At 39.6% G+C, this 22,247-nt stretch overlaps 1 protein-coding gene across 1 annotated transcript in view; it reads left to right on the plus strand.

The window, feature by feature from the left end:
* Positions 1-539: 539 nt before the first annotated feature.
* The window catches only part of LOC135776624 (multidrug and toxin extrusion protein 1-like), a 35,991-nt gene continuing 14,283 nt past the window's right edge, over positions 540-22,247 (plus strand). Inside the window, exons 1-13 of the mRNA XM_065287461.2 lie at positions 540-892; positions 2,875-2,976; positions 3,511-3,579; positions 5,816-5,964; positions 6,762-6,804; positions 9,991-10,035; positions 10,132-10,229; positions 18,038-18,135; positions 19,957-20,070; positions 20,568-20,635; positions 21,351-21,459; positions 21,574-21,649; positions 21,774-21,843. Coding sequence (XP_065143533.1) covers positions 719-892; positions 2,875-2,976; positions 3,511-3,579; positions 5,816-5,964; positions 6,762-6,804; positions 9,991-10,035; positions 10,132-10,229; positions 18,038-18,135; positions 19,957-20,070; positions 20,568-20,635; positions 21,351-21,459; positions 21,574-21,649; positions 21,774-21,843 — 1,215 coding nt within the window. The 5' untranslated portion in view covers positions 540-718. The remainder of the gene's footprint in view (positions 893-2,874; positions 2,977-3,510; positions 3,580-5,815; positions 5,965-6,761; positions 6,805-9,990; positions 10,036-10,131; positions 10,230-18,037; positions 18,136-19,956; positions 20,071-20,567; positions 20,636-21,350; positions 21,460-21,573; positions 21,650-21,773; positions 21,844-22,247) is intronic.

Genomic DNA, 22,247 nt, shown 5'->3' on the forward strand with positions numbered 1-22,247 from the left:
GTTAAGCATTACTGTGTAACCACCACATGGGCACGTTATTGACCAAAGGTTGTGTGAGTGCTGTGCCAACTATTGTATGACTACTGGCAGTGGAGATGTTTGGCAAGCATCTAGAGAGTATGTGCCAGCCTACTACCACTTGTGCTGTTTAAGTAATACGCTTCATACACATTTCCTTGAACACTGTCCCTTTATAACAAGACTACAAGTATTAGCATGTTTCCAAAGTGGCAAAATCAGAAACAAAATTATTAGTAAACCCTAAGGTTATGGTTGTAGTGTACTTCAAAGCCCTGCGAGTTTACCAGTTAAGGGTCCTCATCAGAGGTCATTACTGGGACCCCCAAAGCTTCAGTAAATGAACTTTTGCAACAATATGTTATTTACACAGACATTCCTGATAAGATTACCGCTGTGTTTAAGAAGTACGAAAGGCTAACCCGCCCCTTTCAACTCCCCTCGGTGCTGTTGTGCTCCATACAGGGAATTATAAAGAGCTTGCTTGTGACCTGCCTCTCTCTCTGGATCACTCTGTGACTAAAAGCACCAGGTTACTTTATAAGTGTCCCAGCCTTGATTTCGTTTCTTCTGCCTCCATGGACTGATAAAAACGTTTTGGAAATCATGCTGAGAGCAAGCTCTACTTCTTAAATTCCTCTCCTTCAATTTCTTTCTCTTTTTCATCGACTTCTCTTATTTTTATTCATTCAGCGGTTGAATGGCCAAGGCTGAGCGGATGCCTGAGGCTTGTGGCCCCCTAGCAGGCGGTGAACAAGTCACTGAGGTAACCCGATCTAGTGCTAAACTGTTTGGCTGCAGCTGTCTGCATCGCTGGCTTCCCCTGGCCTACAGAGAAGAGCTCTACCATGTCCTGCGCCTCACAGGGCCTCTGGTGAGTTTTTTTTGTCTATGCTGACATTCAGTTATGGACCCTAACAACACTGTGACTGAACTACATAATGCTGGGACTTTAGTGGGGTTTTACCGGCAGAGACAGAATCCTGTGAATTATTTTAGAGTGGTGATGTTTGGTTTGACACATGTCTTATGTCTGTATCTCATTATGTGTTTATGGTTGATTAATGAGTAGTACTACAGTATAACCTGATGACTGATATGATGAATTTGATATGATGGCTAGTTTATTAACTTGTTATCATTCATCTGAGTGTCACATGTAATGCTTATGACATGTCACTCAATGTTATACAAATTATTTTCTATTCCTCCTGTTTTGGGATTTGTATATTGTTTGGCTGTATTTGCATCTAGTAAGGGAAAACACTTTATTTATTAGCCTTAGTTATAGCAGTAAATTATACAAAATAACTCTAAACCAAACCTTAACCCTATACTAGATATGTTGTTAAGTAATATTACTCAGTACTTAAAGGATTAGTCCATTTTCTTAAAAAAAAAAAAATCCAGAACATTTACTCACCACCATCTCATTCAAAATGTTGATGTCTTTCTTTGTTCAGTCGAGAAGTAATTATGTTTTTTGAGGAAAACTTTGCATGATTTTTCTCATTTTACAACACTTAGTTTTTTTCAACGGAGTTTCAAAGGACTCTAAACGATGCCAAACGAGGCATAAGGGTCTATCTAGCGAAACAATTGTCATTTTTGACAAGAAAAATAAAAAATATGCACTTTTAAACCACAACTTCTCATCTAGGCCCGGTCCTGTGATGCGTCAGCATCATGGCTGGGTTTGTCCATATTTCATCCCACCATAAAAACAACCCAGCATAAGTTTATTTAATGGTGGGTTTGTCCCTTTTTCACCCCACCATTGAAATAGGCCATTATAGGTTTATTCAATGGTTGGGTTTGTCCATATTTTACTCCACAGCCCATCATGTAGGGCAGAGGTCCCCAACGACCGGGTCGCGACCCAGTACTGGGTCGTGGACAAGTTGCCACCGGGTCGCCAGAACGTCCCGAAAAAATGTGTATAATAGCCACGTAATAGCTTAATCGGGTATTTTGTACTGTAAGAGCCGACTTCAAATAACATCAATCATTTCCACTTTTGAACAGAGCCTCTCTCTCTCTACCAGCGCATCAGCGATCACATTGCTGTCATTTGAGCATACAGTACTTCTAAAACACAATCGATCAAATAATTGCGGAGGTATGACTTTATGAATCATTTGCAAATGTACGTCGCAATGATGTACATATGCGGAGACGTTCAAATGTGTGACAGCGCAAATGACTGAAAAGTAATTATTTTATTCTTCTTTAAAACAACTTCAGAATTATCCATCGATCGTAGCACCATGATCAAAATAAACTATTGGGCTAATAATATTTTAACGGCTACACTTTTAACGTAGGTTTGAAAGGAACCTAAACTTGGCAATCATCATTAATCATGGTAAACGTGAGTCGCCGCAATTCTTCTGTCATCTCTCTTCCTTCACTTCATTTTTCTTCTCTTCTGTTACTTGGAATTGGGTCTCGAGCCCGACCAAGATTCGAGCTGCCTTCGAGAACAGCAAGCCAAGTTCGTTTAGGTTCCATAAATTATTAAGACTAAATGGGCAGGCAAACTAGTAAAAACAATGAAAGTAAAAAATCCGCCAAAATATGGTTTTACACGTCTATAGAAAATATACTATAGCCTAAATAAAGCAATTATTAATTATCCTTATGCATGATTGTTATCTTTACTTCAGTTTAAAACGTAAATTTTTACGTTTGAACAGCAACTCAGCGAGCCCAATACCCCCCCCCAATCTCACCCCCCGGTCCGCGAATTTTTTTTAAAGCTGAAACCGGTCCGTGGTGAAAAAAAGGTTGGGGACCCCTGATGTAGGGCCTAGCAATGCAATACATATTTGACGTCTTTGTTTTCATGTTTTACAGCTTATCTCCAGGATCCTAAACTACCTTCTGCCATTTGTCATCACAATATTCTGTGGTCATCTAGGAAATGTTGAACTGGCTGGATATGCATTGGCCTCTGCGGTAAAGGCTTCATCGTCTGATACAGCTCTCTCTTCTCTTTATATAACTTTAAATTGTTCTGTCCAGAGATACATTCTTAAAAGGTTCACAGCAATGTCATTGGAGAACAATTTCCTCAAATAACCATTCAGTTAAAAGAAGAAACCTTTTTTCATAGCTTTTTATAATCTAAAGTACAATTTTCACTAAAAAGTTTTTTTTAAACAGAAAGGTTATTCAGCTGTTAACAGTTCTTTAAGGAACTGCACAGCCAAAAATGGTTAAAACTAGAGATGCACCAATACAACATTTCTGCATGTATACCGATATTCAAATACTTAGATTTACATATATCGATACTGATTAATACCAATAGTTTTCCTTTTACACTCAGATGTCCAATAGTGAGCAAAACACTTTTATCTGCCAAGACTATATCATGTTCTGAGAAGTCCACTTGAAGCTGATGAAAATCTAATGTCTGTATTTCCAAGTTGGAATCAGTGACAGTTGAAAAGGCTTTTGTGAGGCTATAATATAATTTATCTTCCTCAGACTGTTGCTGTGACCACGACAGTTACGGGATGTGGACTTGCCAACACCTGCGACACACTTATCTCTCAGGTATTCATTCACCACCTGAATAAAAATCCATTGTTTATACAACTTGGTATTAATAACTACCATATTCATATAGCCTATTATAATATTTACATGTTACATCAAGATAAAAAAAATCCATAGCATATCCATAGTGTTACGTTCACAGAAGAAAACGGAGACAATATACACAAAAGGGTAATTTATTGTAACATGTAACTTAAAACCAGCAGATGAGATGAGAAACGGATGATGATGGTGGTTTAGTTCAGATAGCACATCCAGCACACACACACTTCCAGAAACAGATATAAGACGTAGAATTCTTCCATCCTTGCATAGGACTGACACTTGATGACAACAGTGTAGTAACACAGGAAAAATCCTAGTAGAGATTCAATGGGAGTCAGGTTGTTAGATACAGCAGTATGACAACATGTTTACATCAAGCTATGCTTAGCTGTACTTAATATACTAAAAATTCATATTTAGTACTTCTTAAAGGTGACATAGAATGATTGAACGGAGTATTTATCCTTGTTCTGTGATGTGACATGTAGACAACATTTTTTTTGTTTGGGTCTGTAATGCCTTAGAAGCTTCCTAAAAACATCTCTCAGATAGCTCTATAAGGGTGGGGTATTTTAAACAAGTGGTTTTGCACCTATTTGGCTCCCCCTACTGGCTTAACTTGCAATCTCATTACTGATTGGCTGACTTTGCTGCCACTCAAAAAATGTAGCCAATTATTTTAAAGTGGAGGGGCAGTGAGATGCCTGTGATGTCATAAGCATCAGTTTTTCAGATTGGGCCGTTTTCTGGCTGACATTTCTAAAAGAGAAATTTCTATGAGACTGAGATGTTTAGCATGTCTAGCACTTTTTGTATGTTTGTGAATGTGGGTAGACTACCATTATTCAACAAAGACAAGGTAAAAATGGTTTTTCATTCCCTGTCCCCTTTAAGATGTTCTTAAGAGTATCAAAGTGTACTTCACTGTGCTATCTTTGTATGCAAATTGAGTTCAAGTTTAATACAAGTGTTAACTAAATACATTTTTTAATACATAGATAGTATGTTAAAAGTGCATTTTAGTTCATATTCATGATGTCTCAAAATAGCACAGTTATAAAAAATAAACCCACTTTTTAATCTGCTACAGTCAGGCAGACGCTTCCGCAGTTTGATGGCAAAAACGAGAGGCTCAGAAAGAGTTTCTTCCCTTATTAGACTACTAAATATGGACATTAAACACACTGCACTATAGAGACTCTGGTAGTGTAGGGTTACCCAATAATCAGGGGTGCACATAACTGGTGCACAGGTGCCCATGCACGATTAAAATAAAAAATGTGCACCAGACACAGCAAAACAGATCTAATGTGATCTCTTTACTGATTTGTTTTTTTGATACGTTTTGTTTGCGCGCACTTCAAGCGCAAGCACGATACGCATCTTAAGGTTTCAGACAGCTTGCTATTACAAGCAACTGATAAGAAGAAGGTACCGGAAAATAGTGTGCAAAAATCTTGGAACACAGAGGGGGCGTTGACCAATCCATATGGCATTATCAAATATTCATAGGAGCCGGTAGGGTTTTTTTTATTCTTCACCACTGCGAATACGGATGAGATTATATGCACTTCTTAAGTCAAGCTTAGAGAAGATCTTAGCACCTCTGACGCCGGTTTCACGCCGCAAGCGTGAGCAGCGCATTAGCGACGTGTGTTTTTTTCGGCGCCCATGTTAACAAGTTAAAGCATGTAAACCGCGTCAAAAAGCATCTTAAAGAGGTTTTGTCATTAATGCATGTAAAATAAAGTAATGTAAACTTGAGATTTTTATACTTTTATTAAACTGCACAGTATGCACTGCAAACGCAGCCGGTGTGAAAACAATGGACAAACGCAGCAAACGCTCTTCTCACGCGGTGCTCATGCTACGCTGCTCACGCTGCTCACGCTTGCGGTGTGAAACCGGCGTGAGTTGTTCCGAGGCTGATGGGATGAAAGGAAGGTGGTAGCAAAACTTTTTGGTGATTTTGTTCAATGCTCGATAGTTGATACAGTATCATCATTCGTTCGCCTACTGCTTTTTGCTATATAATATGAAAGTATGAGGTTTCGGATGCAGCCACACTCCTGTACCATGGTACCATGTCCATTATATAACAGTATTGTAGAATGTGTAGATGTTGGTGTTTAACTCAATTTTTAATTTATATTGAAACATTAAGTTTATGTATTTTATCCTTTTCCAGACCTTTGGCAGTAAGAACCTTAAGCGTGTAGGGGAGATACTTCAGAGGAGTATAATCATCTTATTACTCTTCTGTCTGCCGTGTTGGGCCATACTCATCAATGCTGAGTCAATACTTCTCACGCTGAAGCAGGAACCAGAGGTGGCCAGGTCAGACTCTTCCAGAATATCCACAATATTACGAAGTTTAAAATGTGCATTACAATAACTTTCTAAACAGAAAGGTCAATTTGCACCTTATGAGTTTTTTACATTGTGAATGGCTGACTTTCTGTAAAAACATTCCATGTAGTAACAGTAACAGATGTAAAAAAATTAATGCATTTAAGATATTTTGAGGAATGTTTTTAACCAAACCAATCAGACGCCCCTTTGACATAGTATTCTTTATCCTACTATGGATGTCAACTGGTTTCGAATGGGTTTGTTTTCAAAGACATTTATACAGGTTTGTAACTCTCATTTTATTACACATCTGCAATGATTTGACTGTGAGATTGGTAGTCGAATCAGGCTTTTCCTGCCTAAGCATCAAATCTTTGACTATTCGGGATCACCCATACACCCCACCATTACAATGCAGATAGGTTTATTTAATAGTGGGTTTGTCCATATTTCACCCCACCATTGAAACAACCCAGCATAGATTTATTTAATAGTTGGGTTTGTTCTTTTCACCACACCATGGAAACAGCCCGTCATAGGTTTATTTAAAGGTTTGGTTTGTCCATATTTCACCCCACCATTAAAACCCTATGGTAAAGTCAAAAAATGTCAAAGTTTCATTAAAATACACTTGGCATTAAAGTCTATATGTGGCTTCTGATGACTACAAAAACAAACATTTTTGTTTTGTTACAATTTTAAAGCTACTGTAAATAATCCTTTAAGTATCACACTGTTGTAAGATTGTTATTGGTAAGGCTCTATTCTTACTCATTTTTCAGGATAGCACAGCTGTATATTATGGCTTACCTCCCTGCTGTTCCTGTAAGTTTAACAACATGTTTTTCTAAAACATTCAATGCTAGGGCTTTTATCTCTGCGTTTGGCTTGTTTTTGTAGATTGCAAATTTAAAAAGTTTCCTGGTGTTTTCTTTAAATTCTGCTTCTCATTTTTCACTACAATACATTTTATTTATTTAATCAGACAATCATCATTTAAAAAATATATTTGCTTGCTTTTATTACAAATGTATACTATTTATTTTGAAAAATTATTTTTACAATAAAAATAAAATGGGTATTTTAACAAATAAGTTAAAAATGTTGGGTTGTTTCAATACATGGTTGTATAACCAAAACCCAGCATAGGGTTATTTTTTATAATGAATTACATGCAAGGGTGTAACTTTGGTCGGGGGACACAAAATAGGGAAAAATGTTTTAGACTGCATTTACATACGTCTAGGGACTATGGTGATAAAAATACAGGACATAATTAAGTTAATTATAATGATAAATTCTGCCAAGAAGAATATGCTACTACGTATAAGGTTTATTTGTAAGGTTTACTGTTTTCTACATAAAATCGCCCTACATAATGTAAAAAAAAATGTGAAATTATTTTATAACTTGATATCTTTAATATTGACTGAGTAATGTCATGTCAGTAATTGAAATTGTAGTGAAATTAATGCTTAAACCAAACTGTGATGCTCACAATAAGATTTGAGATTTTAGTCTAGTTTTCACAGGCAGTCTCTCATTGACATACTGTATACTTACACAGATCAATAAAATAGCTTGTATTATTTTTATCATTATTCATAAGGTTTCAAAAATTGTATTCTTTGAAACAGTGCACTTGAGAAAACAGCTAAACTTTTCTTTATCAATGAAATTCTACAATGAATGACAACTATACATGGGTTTCAGCTGGCGTCACTCTCTTGTCTTCCGCCATTTTGAGGACCTGAAGTGGTCGCAAAAGAACTAGAAGCTATGCCTTCAATATGTTGTGAGCATCAAAATCGCTATTTTTACAACACTAAGAAGGCTCGACAAAACATGATATTTTGCTCGAAGTATCGCCTGTGTCTCTACACGTGAACTCGAGCATTGAGAACATTGTTTGTGAACAAAGAGTTTACTAAAAAGAAGGTTTTGAACAACTGACTTTGGTTGATTTGGCTTCCGCTCGCCGCCATCTTCCCAGTCTAGATGTATCGATCTGCGAATGGAACGTAAGGAGGGAGGAGAGTAAAGATGGATAGCTCCTAAAGCATAGTTCCATATAAATGCACAGATAATTCGTTGTTTTGTCGCAAGTGAAAAACAATATTGACCACCTAGTTGAAAAAGGAGCCTCATATGAGATTCATTCATTCGCATTCAGAAATCGATTATTTCCGTCTGGCAGGGATGACGAGCAGACACCATAACAGCCAAAATCAGTTGTACAAAACTTTCTTTTTATTAAACTCTGTGTACACAAACAATGTTCTCAATGTTCGCGTTCATGAGTAGAGATCCAGGTGATACTTCGAGCAAAGTTTCATGTTGTGACGCGCCGCCTTAGTGTTGTAAAATAGTGGTAGTTCGGTAGCAGCGAACAGCGGCTGGAAGAACGCATCAGGGATTGAGTAGGCATCACACCCAAACCAAGGTATATTTTTTTAAAGTCGCGTTTCTTTTCATGACAGTCGAGGTGCGACATGTTGTCTTTCGTAGCCATTTCCCGTATCCATAAGAATCATAGACAGTAAAAGATAAGAAATCCGTAAATCGTAGCAAGCCAGCCAATGCTTGGCAGTAGCCTACTGGTACTCGGTAGGTCCTCAAGATGGCGGCATAACGTAAAAAGTCACATGACTGAAACCCATGTATAGCAGATTACACAATACATTTCCATTGATTTCTTAAAGCTGTTGCAAGGGGAGAAGCTTTAATATAGATTACTGTTTAATACTAGTTTAGCATTCGTTGGGTTTCTGTCTCATCACAATCAACTCGATTCTCGGATGCATAAAAATACTTCCTTGGCATATTGTGTTACAAGATGTTTGGGTGTGTAACTGATAGAATTTTTAGTTTATGTTAATTATCTTATACAGGCTATGCAATTTAAAACAGCTTATAAAACTGCATTTATAGTAAGGAAATATGCAGATGTCATAGCAAATAGCTATAAATACACACACCTTGTTCTCTTCTGAAGTTCACTCATCACACAGCGACCGCACTAAAAACTAAAAAGAGTAAAGATGAGAGGGCCCACCTGAAGAGGTTGTGCATGCGGCACAGTCCATGGCTGGGGACTTCAAAAGTTTATGGGTTATTAGAATCATCTCCCCTTATGGTGCCCTGTCGACACAGGCTGATTCTTTCTTGTTCTGCTCGGTCCTGTTCTTCCTTAGCGAAGACAACGTGTGGTTAAAAAATCAAAACAAACGACTTTCAAAGTGGGGGGACAGGATTGGGATTTTGAAAAGTTGGGGGGACATGTCCCCCCCGTCCCCAGTGGAAATTACGCCCATGATTACGTGGCTCATTAGAATGCTTGATTCTGATTGGCCAGTCGCGACATTTGCAGGTTTGTTATTCATGGATAACAACCATTCATAACTAATAACACACAGTGCAAATAATTTTGACAGGTACAGTTTAATATTATACAAAACTTTAATATAAATATGTTTTCTTTTAATAACATATATATACACAACATATATATATATATATATATATATATATATATATATATATATATATATATATATATATATATATATATATATATATATATAACATATGTAAGTATGTATAACATGTATATTTGCAAATGATTAAACCCGAATAGTGCATTCATGACATTTGTCTAGTCTTATAACCAAAAGTAAACATGTTTTCCTCGTGGAAGGTATGAATTAAGTCATAAATGATATATTTCAAATCAATATTTAAGGTTCATTACCTTACTTATGAGGTAAATAGCCATGTAATATGCAGGATAAGCTCCTGCTTCACATCAGGTCCTGATCACATTTTCAGGGGTTATTTTAGTGATAACAACCGGCTGCCTATACATTATCCTTTACATATAACCAAACTATGGGTGCAAACAAGCCAGCATATTTAGAGTTTGTATAGCTAACACATTTATATATTTTTATATTGATGTTTCATTTAAAATGAACAGTGTTTTACAGTGTTATCTCTCCTTCGAATTCCAAGGCCATGTTTCTGCACGATCTTCAAGTGTGTTATCTGCAAAATCAGGTACAACCTTTATAGTCTCCCAATAATCCCAAAAAGTACAGCACTGTACTGTAAGAGCAAGAAAGATGTTAATCTGAATGTGATGTCATGTTTCAGGGGATCATCCTGCCCCAGATGTACACAGCGGTTGTTGCCAACATTTTAAATGTAGCGACAAACTACATTCTGCTTCATTCACTGAACCTAGGAGTGATGTATGTATGCAAGTCTGTTCAACATGTACTTAATCTTATAGATAATAATAAGATTTAGTTTTATTGCCAAGCCATACCGTTATTCCAATCACTTTTAAGCATCTCAGTGTATTTTTACAACTAGTAAGTAGCCATAGTCTATTCATGCACTATGATTTTAGCACTCGCTAGGGCAACCGAACCTGCATTGTCCCTGGCTGTCAAAACAAAAGCTTACTTTTTGAGTTGTCATCGTCATAGTGACAACAGCCAAAGCCAATGGTATACTAGGGCTGTCCGCATCATGTAATTTCAATGCTCAATTTAAAGGATAATGGAAACGCAGCTACTGTCTCCTGCTTGTTGGGTTAAGGTTTCTACTAATATGACAGCTAACAGCGAACGTCTTGGTTATTGAAGCTAGGGAACAGAGACAAATTGGGAACTCAGTTAGAGAGAGCAATCAGCTTTGATTGTTACGTAAATGAGCCAATGAATGTTGGCATGAAGTATTTACATCTGCTGGCACCAGCCCGCCAGGTGGGTATAAATCTCAGCAGGTGAACTGCATGTATTAGTTCCCTTTCCTGTCATTGTGACGTCATGTCCTGACCGACATATTGGGAGTGCACTTCACGGGACCAATCAACTCTGAGAAAGTTCTCAAATGCCAATGAACATGTCATGTAGATATTTTCATTTGCTGGCACCACCTCGCTGCGCAAGTATAAAATGAGCGGCATGTGCAATAACAAATCAGCTTTTTTCACTACAAAAGCAGGCAGATCAACTGCTATTGAGAAGCTCTCTATCCTGTTCGGAAGTACGCCGCAATGCTGAAGTTGGTTGGTGAAAAGGCACCACAGTGGAGGCTCATGGATTTCCACCTCTTTCCTTAAATTTTTGAGTGTTTGCATTGCCACTCCCCTGTGTGCTTCATCATTTCAGCACCACAAAGAGCAATATCCCTAAAAGAGCAGCACGGGTTGAGTTTGTGTCTTTTGAAGACAGCCATTCTCTCGTGTCACAGAGTGCATCTTTTTAAAGATGTAATTTTGTCCATGCAGTTTTGGATGTGGCAAGTACATGTGTCCTAAGGATGGTCACGATTGTTGTCTCTAGTGCTTAGAGTAAAGGATTGCTAATTTGCTTGAATTAATAAGGTCCGTTTTGATTTATGAATAGTTATTTTGAAGGACTTTTATTATGATACAGCCTTAGCGTGGATTGGCGTGTATAAGGCATGCTCTCTTTGCGCTAGGTGTATGTGTTTAAACTTTGCGGAGGACGCAGTCCGAAAATGCATGACGGTTTTCTCCCCCCATTAAGTTTTGTGCATCCCACTTGAGGGTTATAAGGTAAATAAAATGTTTTTGTATCGTTTATTGTGATGTTAGTAAATGTGTTTGAGTGACAGTGTTTGTTTTTATTGTTTGTGTTTGCTGTAGCTCTTACGTTGTCTGCATGAGTGTCACAAATAAAACACTAATGGAAACATCAGTTAATGAGTATTGACCATCATTCGAGTGGGGTAGTAAGAGCTTGGCCATTCATCGTTCGTGTCTGCTGCATTAACGATTGTTGTCCATGCTGACGGGTCTCTGAGGAGTAAATGTTCACGGGCAGCAGGTCGATTTCTGATGGTCAAAGAAAAAAATATGGTTTGTTTGTGGATATGGTTGTGTGAATTATGGATTGAAGCACTTGGCTGAATGTAACAAGGATCAGTACCCTTTGGGATCTCAGTTTATAATGAATGATTTCCATGAAGATGATGGTGTTACCAGCATACAAACAACAAAGGATGCAATCCAACTTGCTCAAGAAGCTCATGATCTTTGTGCCATTGGTGGCCTCAGACTCCATAAATTTGTGTCTAATTCTAATGCTGTGCTGGAAAGTATTCCCCCCTCAGAACGAGCAATCAATATAAAGGAGCCTGATATCTCATTTGATTCCTTGACAGAGCGAACATTGGTGATTCAGTGGAACATGGAACGTGATTGTTTTAAGTTTGATATTTCTCTCAAGGAACAGCCAGCAACTCGACGTGGAATCTTATCTACAATTGCATCATTGTATGACCCATTGGGATTATTAGCTCCATTTATTTTTCGTTGAAAGAAAATACTTCAGGAAGTCTGCAGGCATGGTACACGATGGGATGGAGAAGAGGTCTGAGCAACTTGAAGAAAGTGAATATCTTTCGTACATATGCCCGTCCTGGATTTGGAAAGGTAACAGAAGTAGAGCTGCATCATTTTTCAGATGCCAGTACTGGTGGCTATGGACAGTGCTTATATTTGAGATTGAAGAATGAAAGTAAAGATGTTCATGTCACTCTTGCCATGGGGAAGTCTCGTGTATCTCCTTTAAAGATTACAACTATTCCAAGGTTGGAGTTAACGGCTACAGTCGACGTTACAGAGTTTTTCTGGACTGATTCCAAGGTTGTTCTGGGATATATCAATAATGAGGCCAGAAGATTTCATATGTTTGTTGCTAACAGAGTACAAAGGATTAATTTAAGTACAGTTCCGCAGCAATGGCGGTATGTTCTAACAAAGGACAATCCTGCAGACCATGTTTCAAGAGGTCTTACTGTTGATGAAATTATTTCATCTGATTGGTTTACAGGGAAAAAGTTTTTATGGAATAAGGAGATGGTTCTTCCTGCCAACGAGATTACAGAATTACAACCAAGTGACTCAGAAGTCAGATGTTCTCAAATACTTAATACAAAGGCAGTGGAACAGGAAACTATTGTAAATCGCCTGTCAAAGTTCTCGTCTCGCGGGTAATAGGAGCAATTGCATGTATTCAACGGCAGATTTGTAAGGACAAGTCAAAGGGACTCTGTACAGTTGAGGAAAGAGGAAAGGCTGAGTGCTTTATAATCAAACTTCTGCAAAGACATGTGTTCGAAACTGAATTGAAGGCACTAAGTAAGGGTAGCCAATTGTCATCCTACAAGGAATTGTCAGCCTTGATCATTTTCTTGATAGTGATGGTGTGCTTAAGGTGGGAGGAAGACTCCGCAACTCTTCTCTTAGTCTGCCGAAACACACCACAATTATCCACAAGGACTATCATATTACAGAAATGATCATAGCTGATTTCCATGAAAGAATTTAACCTCAAGGTAAAGGATTCACCGTCAATGAAATTCGTTCAAGGGGTTTTCGGATCCCAGGGATAAATCGTGTTGTAGCATCTTATGTACATAACTGTGTTGTTTGTAGAAAACACAGGCGTCCAACAGAAGAGCAAAGGATGGCTGACCTGCCTTCAGAGAGAGTGAATCCTTCGCCACCATTCACTTTTTATGTTATGGATTGTTTCGGCCCATTTTCAGTGAAAATGGGAAGAAAGCATAAAAGATATGGATTGATCCTTACTTGTCTGTCTTCCTGTGCCATCCATATTGAGATGCTTGACTCAATGTCAACAGATTCCTTTCTTAATGGCCTGCGCTGTTTTATTGCCATACGTCGAGCTGTTATTAGCATGTTAGATCTGATCAAGGGAACAACTTTGTTGGGGCTAAGAACGAATTGACTGAAGCGCTCAAGGAATTTGACACTGAAAAGTTGAATAACTTCCTGGCTCTGAATCAGTGCGACTTCGTTATGAATGCACCATGTGCAAGTCATACAGGAAGTGTATGGGAGCGACAGATTAGGACTGTTAAAGGTGTCCTGCAGTCTACACTTTTAGTTGCTTCTGAAAGGATTGATGAGTCCTCTTAAGAGCGTTCCTTTATGAAGCCAAGTCAATTGTAAACAGTCGTCCACTCACTGTTGACAATCTAAGTGACCCAAATAGCCTTGAACCCATAACGCCAAATTATTTTCTTACCATGAAATCAACCCTTGCCTCAGCTCCTCCAGGCAAGTTCACTATAAAATATCTTTATGCCAGGAAAAGGTGGCGCAATGTCCAATATCTTGCTGAGCAATTTTGGAGCCGCTGGCGTAAAGAGTATCTCTCAAATATTGTAGTCAGACAGCTTTGGCATACCCCTAGGAGAAATTTGTCAATGGGAGATATAGTGATTGTCAAGGACAATGATTTACCTAGGCAAAAGTGGCTGTTAGGTAGGATCGTAGAAACAACCATAGATTCGGATGGACATGGAGTTAGGGTTCATCTTTGTGGCAAAAATCTTGGAAGGAAGGGAGAACGTCCAGGGAAGCCTTCTGTAATTGAACATCCTGTTCAGAAGTTGGTTTTATTGTTGGAGATGTATTAAAGATTTTTTTGTTTAGTTTTGTTTTTTGTTATTATCTTTGGTTTTGTATTGTTTGAAGTGTTATTGTAATTTTGAAATCATTTGTTTATTATAACTCATGATTTGGTGGGAGTGTCACGGGGTGACGATCTTTCAGGGCGGAACCAAAAGTTGAGGAAGTTTTGGTTCCGCCCGGATGTTTCCGTCCAGACCGGAAAACGGAAACACCGGACATCCGGCAGATTCACGGAGGCTGTAATCAGCCGATTGGGCACAGCTGTGCCTAGTTGAAGAGATCGCCTGGCAATTGGATGATTATAGTACAGAGAGGAGTATATAAAGCACAGTTAGAACACAGTTAGAGTGCTTAGTGTGTGCTGGGAAACGGAGCTGTGCTCATTGTTGGACGTGGTGGCTGTCTGCGGTTCTCTCTCTCTCTCGTTGCAGTCTTGATTGTGGATCTGCTGGAGTAAACAGGAAAATCCTATGGGTAAAAAGGAACTTGTTCTAACCAATATTGAAGGAGTAAAGCAGGAAGAAAATTGACCTTCTGGTACAACGTAAACAAAGGCTATTCGCCCCCAAGCGCAGTGGAGGACACCGGGCGCTTCCCTTGTTGTGGTGCACTTATAGTGTGAGGACGGAGAGGCCAACGACTACAGAAATCACTGTTACTATAAGTAGTGTGCTGTTGGAGTGCGAAGGGACGCAGACTAAGAGCTGTCCGTGACCCGGCCACCTGTGGAGAGAGAGCAGAACGAGAGTGAATCATTGAAGAGCAAACTGTGAACGTGATACCTACCCAGAAAGCTGTAAACAGCAGAGCCGGTGAGAAATACTCGAAGTCTCAGTAACAGTGTCTTTGTGTTCTAGCGGCCACCTGTGGAGAGAGAGCAGAACGAGAGTGAATCATTGAAGAGCAAACTGTGAACGTGATACCTACCCAGAAAGCTGTAAACAGCAGAGCCGGTGAGAATTACTCGAAGTCTCAGCAACAGTGTCTTTGTGTTCTAGCGGCCACCTGTGGAGAGAGAGCAGAACGAGAGTGAATCATTGAAGAGCAAACTGTGAATGTGATACCTACCCAGAAAGCTGTAAACAGCAGAGCCGGTGAGAATTACTCGAAGTCCCAGTAACAGTGTCTTTGTGTTCTAGCGGCCACCTGTGGAGAGAGAGCAGAACGAGAGTGAATCACTGAAGAGCAAACTGTGAATGTGATACTTACCCAGAGAGCTGTAAGCAGCAGAACCGGTGAGCAATACCCGAAGTCCAAGTAACAGTGTCGTTTGTGTCCTAGTGGCCGCCTGTGGAGAGCAAGGAGAAGCAATTGGAGAACAGACTGTGTAACGTGATACCCACCCAGAGAGCTGCAAGCAGCAGAGCCGGTGAGAGACACCTCAAGTGTAAGCTAACAGTGCTTTTGTGTAGCAGTGACTATCTGTGGGGCATAAGGAGAACGTGGACGGACGTACGACAGGGAACGTAAAGGCACGTGGGGCGAGGACCCCCTGCCGGCCCAAGGAAAGGTACACCGACAGTGGAGATCTTCCTTACCAGTCACACCAAAATTATTCTGCCTCCAGGACGGAAGAAGGAGGGCGCCACGGTTAGCAGGGTCCAGGCTGGAGTCTGACGTTTCCCGTTCTCCCCCAGCTTATGGTGGTTGGCACCCTTGCTGCCCTTGGCCTGTCTGCCGTGGCTGCAGTCTCCCTGGAGGGAGAAGAAGAGGCCTATTAGTTTTAATTTCCCCTTTCCCCAAATTCCCAGTTCTTTTAAATATTTAAACTAAATAAAGCTTGTTTTAAATTTTACTTACCTGTTCCCGTGTTTGTCTGGTCATTGGGTTGGCTTTGGGGACCTCCTCGAGGTGGGAGTGGCAAAGGGGCGTGGCTTTAGAGTAAACAGCCAGCCCCTGGTGGTGACAGGAGTGTAAAGGATTGCTAATTTGCTTAGAATATGTCGATTGCGGATCTGAGGTGATGGGTTATGTTTCTCTGGGACCGGCCAGTAGAGGTACTGATGGAGATGGCAGGGTTGTGTTCTACAGCATCTCCTTTCGGTACTCCCGATGAAGACTCCTTGTCTGTTATGCATGGGAGAGGGGCCGCCTATTTGTGAAGCCGCGGTGGATCTGCTCCCACCTTTGGGCAGGGTAGCGCAGCCCATGTTCGACCCAGAAATGACGGCTGTGCTCGTTTGGGGTGGCGGTCGGCTTGGAGTGACTCAACCTTCCCCACCTGCACCGTCTTGCCTTGATGATTGGTACTTGGAGCTGCTTGTGTCTCTCAGCACTCACCTCTGGTACCTTTCTTTCCCAAGGTGCATGACAAGCTGACTAGGTCATGGGGAGCCTCTTTCTCCTCTCATAACCGGCCTTTTCAGCCGTCACCGAAACTGCTTTAGCCTAGTGTAGCCTAGTGGTTGGAATGTTCGGCTTGTCACTTGTAACTTTCATTTCCCCCGAACGCTTCAGTTGTCATATGTCCAAGGAGCATCTGAAATAACTTCAGTGGGGGCCGTTGTCCTACATTCTAATGAACTCAACCAGTTGAGCACTGTAACTGTACATGTTCCTCTTTGAGGCATGTTGTAAGTTTGACCAAATCCAAAATCATTCAGAGATAAGAGACCCTCTACATGGGGCAGAGTTTGCTCTTGTCCCAGTTGACTTGAAGACCCAAACAGCACCATGTTCCTGTGTTTGCAAAGCTACTCCCAAGACTGTGCTACTATGAGCCAGTCTCCCCTTGAACACAAAGTGGAGACATGACCTGTGTCAAGGGAGAATTGAGAAATAAAACTATGTTTCCCTCAGGTCTATGGCTACAAACCAATGCTGTAGATAGACGCATTGGAAAATGCGCTTCTGCGTCAACATTTTGAACGACAAATTGTGAACCGCACACAGATCAAAGAGCACAGAGCCTGGATCGGTCGTAACCCACCACCTTTCTTATGTATTAAGAAGAAGGGCTGTAAAACCTAGATCTCATCTCAGCTGGAGGGACCGGCTTTATTGTAACCTTTGCCAGTAGGACAGCGATTTCCGCTAGCATATTGTATCCTTTGCCAGTAGGACAGCGATTTCCGCTCGCAAGATGTGGGGATGCAGGGTGAATTGAATGACAAAGCTGAGTCTGATGGTGCGAAGAAGCCACCATGACAGACTGGGAAGCTCTAGCCAGACTCTCAGATACCATGCGAGCGTGACTAAAGGCACCACAGATGTACCCACAGTAGGGCAACCAAGCAGAGCCGAGGTGTGCGCTGTGGTTCGTAGTGGACTGAGCAAGCGGGGATTTTTACCCACTCAGCAGATGCAAATACTGCATGCCAACATATGTTGGCTCTTTTACATACAATCGAAGCTGATTGTTTTCTCTAAGTGAGTTTCCAATTCATTGTCATAATGTGACATAGTGACCGACTGAAAGGGAACCAAAGTTTCAAGAGTCAATCAAATAAAGGTAGTTCTATCCGCCTCACATTTTGAACGTCTAAAATGCATTTGGAGTGATCGGCTGGTAAGAATGTAATGGACATAAGTGGTGAGAATTAAGTGCCTTTAGTATACACAGGTATGTGTTTGTCCCCCCAGGGGCTCTGCTGCAGCTAACAGCATCTCACAGATTTCCACCTGCCTTCTGCTGTTTGCTTATATACGCTGGAAAAAGCTGCATGTCGAGACATGGGATGGTAAGAAATATAGAGAGCCACACACACAGACCAGAGGTCTTCAACCTTTTTAGTGAGCAAACGCTACCACAATGTATAGAAAAATCTGGAGGCTACTTCTGTGATATAGTCAACTCAAAACTTTTTTACTTTTATTTTATTTTACTTGTTGATATGTTTTATCTTTGTTTAATATGTTACCATATAGAAAAGAAGCCTAGCAAATATAAAATATGTGCTATGGTGAGCAACTTACAGCTGTCTCTGAAAGCCTCATGAATGTCTTGGTGGCATAAAGACAACTCTGGGAAATGCATTCGGAAAGCCTTCAAAGGCAGTGTAATGGAATTCTGTTTGAAATAGAAACAGAGGATGCCTTTTTGATAACTAATCCCATATTTAAAAACTACAATACTAATTTCTTGCTAGATATGCAATCAAAAGGTGTAAAAAGTAAAAATAAAACTTTATTTACACTAAATTTGTTCTTCAGCCACTTTCATGGCCGCCATTTTATTTTTTAGAACTTGACCAGGCTTGACCAATCACATTCCCCACACATGCATTACATTTTGGGACAGAACAATGAAATTATCTCAGGAGTCAGAAAGTAAAGCAAACATTGGATTTGTGCCTTGGAATGCTGCCTCTGAAGGCAGCATTTTAGAGCTTTCGGACGCAGCCAAAGCCTCTGTGCGGGCAACCCATGTTGAAGACCACTGCTGTAGACACTTATGTTTAAAATAATGGATGAATTTATTAATAGATTAAACAAATTATTATTATTATATTGTAACCCCAATAGACCCTTTTACTGTTTGTACACAATGATGACGTGGCAGCGTATGGGCGCGCATTTAGGCAACGGAAGTATCGTAAGAATCAACAGTGAAGCAACACAAACAGTAAGTTATTTTTTAAAAATGGACTTTATCAACATTTTCAACACAGCTACCAGATCCGTGTACTATAGTGGAGTGGATAAAATACGTTAGCAGATGGCCAAAAATAAAGTTGCCAGATACATATATACGTATATTAGTATATTATATTAGTGCAACCAAACGCAACAACGGGACATTTTGATGTTGAGAAACCGTTTTAATAAACTTTCTGAGTTGCTACCACGTTAGAACCAATGGGGAATAACACCACTTCCGTTGCCCAAATGCGCGCGCAGGCTATTTGATCACGTGAGCTGTAAAAGGGGCTATAGACACTGACAAACATTTCATCTAGTGATATACATTTCTGATATACATAAAGCTGTTTTTCTTGTAGGGGATCCTAAACTTTCCAAATCACTAGGTTTTGTTAGTGGTTTGATATATCAGTTTAAGAAGGTCCCCGGTTCGAGTCCCAGCTAGGGGCCTTTCTGTATGGAGTTTGCATGTTCTCCCTGTGTCAGCGTGGGTTAATTCCGGGTACTCAGGTTTCTTCACACAGGCCAAAAACATGAAAGTTAGGCAAATTGGAGATGCCAAATTGTCCCTCCCTCAACTTGTCTGAATAAAACTTGTGTATGGATTAACTGGTTCTCGCCATGAATATAGCTGTAGATGCTGGAATGGCTTAAAGAAATAAAGGAAGAAGAAGAAGATCCATCAATGTCATTTAAGCTCCTTTATTTTCTAAGTGATTTATTGACTCCTTTTTTTGACACACTGGTAACCACATCAGACATTATTGTATCCTGCAGATATGGATTGCGTCTTTTTGCATTGTTCGGATTGTTTTATCGATTAATAATAACGAGAGATATGGGAACTGTAGTGTGTACACATGGGGATGCAGTGGTTTGTTAGTGTGCAGTTATGTGTTTGTCTTTGTCTACCCCTACAGGTTGGTCTACTGCAGCACTACAGGAGTGGGGCTCTTTCATGAAACTGGCCATACCCAGCACTCTTATGGTGTGTTTTGAAGGGTGGATCTGGGAGATTGGTGGTTTCCTTTCAGGTGTGTAAGCGCTGTAAGCTTGGAATATGCATTGATCAGTATACTTGCCTTTTGTTATAAACTGATTTAAAGTTTTCCTTTTGATCTTTAACATAAAGTGAATCTGCAATTATCTAATCCCTTAAATTCTTGAAAGTCAGTGTATTGTTAATCATTACTTTGCTTGAGCACCACTGAAGATTGCCAAGATCATAAAGGTTTTATAGCTTGCAAACTCATCTCTTAAATTGTGTTGTGACACAAAACACTGTAAAATCTCCCATTATTTCTTGAATTCAACACAGATTTATACACAACAACATTGTGTTGTATTTTCAGAGTTTATTTAAATATCTGGTTTAAATGTATAACTATGATTTTCTTCTATCTTTAATTCTGTGTTTATGTCACTTTTTATGTTACTGAATATAAACTATTTAAGATATGAATGTATCAAATCATCTGCAATTAAAACGCACACATATGTCTTAGCCCCACCCCTTTCTGATGATTGGCAGGTATGCTGGGAGAGGTGGATCTTTCCGCCCAGCATGTGTTACTGGAGTTGGGTACCATTACTTACATGGTAAAAAATGTTATGCAACTTTATGCAATAATACTTAAAAATGTATTATCATATTGACTGTTTTATTTGGTTAATCTTTGCTTTTGCTTGTCAGACATTAAAGGGCATATATTATGCCCATTTTACAAGATTTAATATAAGTCTCAGGTGTGCCTCGAATGTGTCTGTAAAGTTTCAAATTAAAATACCCCGCAAAAAAATTATAGCATATCCAAAATGCCTCTATTTGGGTGGGAGCAAAAAAGCGCGGTGTGTACCCTTAAATGCAAATGACCTATAGCTCCTCACTCCCTTATCAGCAGACAGTGAGCGCTTTTGGTTAAAATAGATCTGATTTCTGTTTCTTTAGCCGCATTAGCAACACAACACTAACAAACACATTTAGAAAAGCTTTTGGGTAAAATTAACCAGTCAGTCTGTGGCTGTGGACGGTGCTGTGTTTGTGTGATGCACATTAACAAGAAAATCAAAACATCATATCTAATGAGACACCTTTGGTTTGATGGGGATTTAAAAAAGAAAGAAAGAGAGAGTCTGTATTTTAATTTTTTTTACTGCTACACATTTACTGTATGTCCAAACACCTTGTAAAAGTAGATTTTGCACAATATGTGCCCTTTAATAAAGTTCGACAAAAAAGTATTTTATAAACAAGTTGTTTATTTGAAGTGTTTGTGAACATGACTGTGTGTGTCATTAAACATGTTTTGTTTAGTTCCCATTGGGTGTGCAGGCAGCTGCATGTGTTCGTGTAGGTAACGCACTGGGGGCCGGAGACACTAACAGGGCCCTGATCACCAGTAAAGTGACTCTTATGATCTCAGGTCAGTAAAACACCAAAATATCCACAACTGCTCATAAAAGACAGCTTTGTGGTCTCTTTTCTTGCTGTATTGAAGGGTGTATCATTTTTATTGTGTACTTTTATTGTATTGCAGGAATTTTATCTGTTTTACAGGGAATCGTGCTGGGTTCTGCAAAGTCTGTGGTGGGCTACATCTTCACCTCTGATGAGTATGTTACTGCTGTCATAACATACATTTACAAACATTTTAGGATTGTGTCAAACAATTAGAAACAAAGACACAGATGGCCCATTGCAATGCTGTTTACAATATTTTATTGACTATTTTAACAGGAGGATAGTGGCGATTGTCTCATTAAATCTCACCCTCTGTGTTTTCCTACAGTTTTTTGATGGTCTTGTGGTAAGTCAGTAATAAAAGCCAGTGTTTAGCTAAAAAACAATGCTTAAATCTTGTCCCTAGCTGTCACTGGGGTGGTACCTTTTCAAAAAGTACACATTTGCCCTTTACTTTAATGTGCATTAGTACATTATGAGGCAGTTTACCGGACAGTGATTATAGTAGTCCTAGACTAAAATACATGTAAAAGCTGTCCAAACTGAAAACAACTTGCACTGACATATCTTAAAATACACCAGTGCCCTTTGTTGCCTCAAAATGCACACAAGTAATGTTTTTAGTAAGGCATGTTTGTTAAAACTAGTTATATTTCCTAATTAAAATAAGGCCTAGGCTTATGCTTATCTCTGGCGGGAAACCATCCCCAAAAGAACATAATGGTGTCATATCTAAATGGTACATGATAG

The sequence above is a fragment of the Paramisgurnus dabryanus genome, chromosome 18 (assembly GCF_030506205.2).
Source record: "Paramisgurnus dabryanus chromosome 18, PD_genome_1.1, whole genome shotgun sequence".
In the NCBI taxonomy this organism is placed as follows: domain Eukaryota; kingdom Metazoa; phylum Chordata; class Actinopteri; order Cypriniformes; family Cobitidae; genus Paramisgurnus; species Paramisgurnus dabryanus.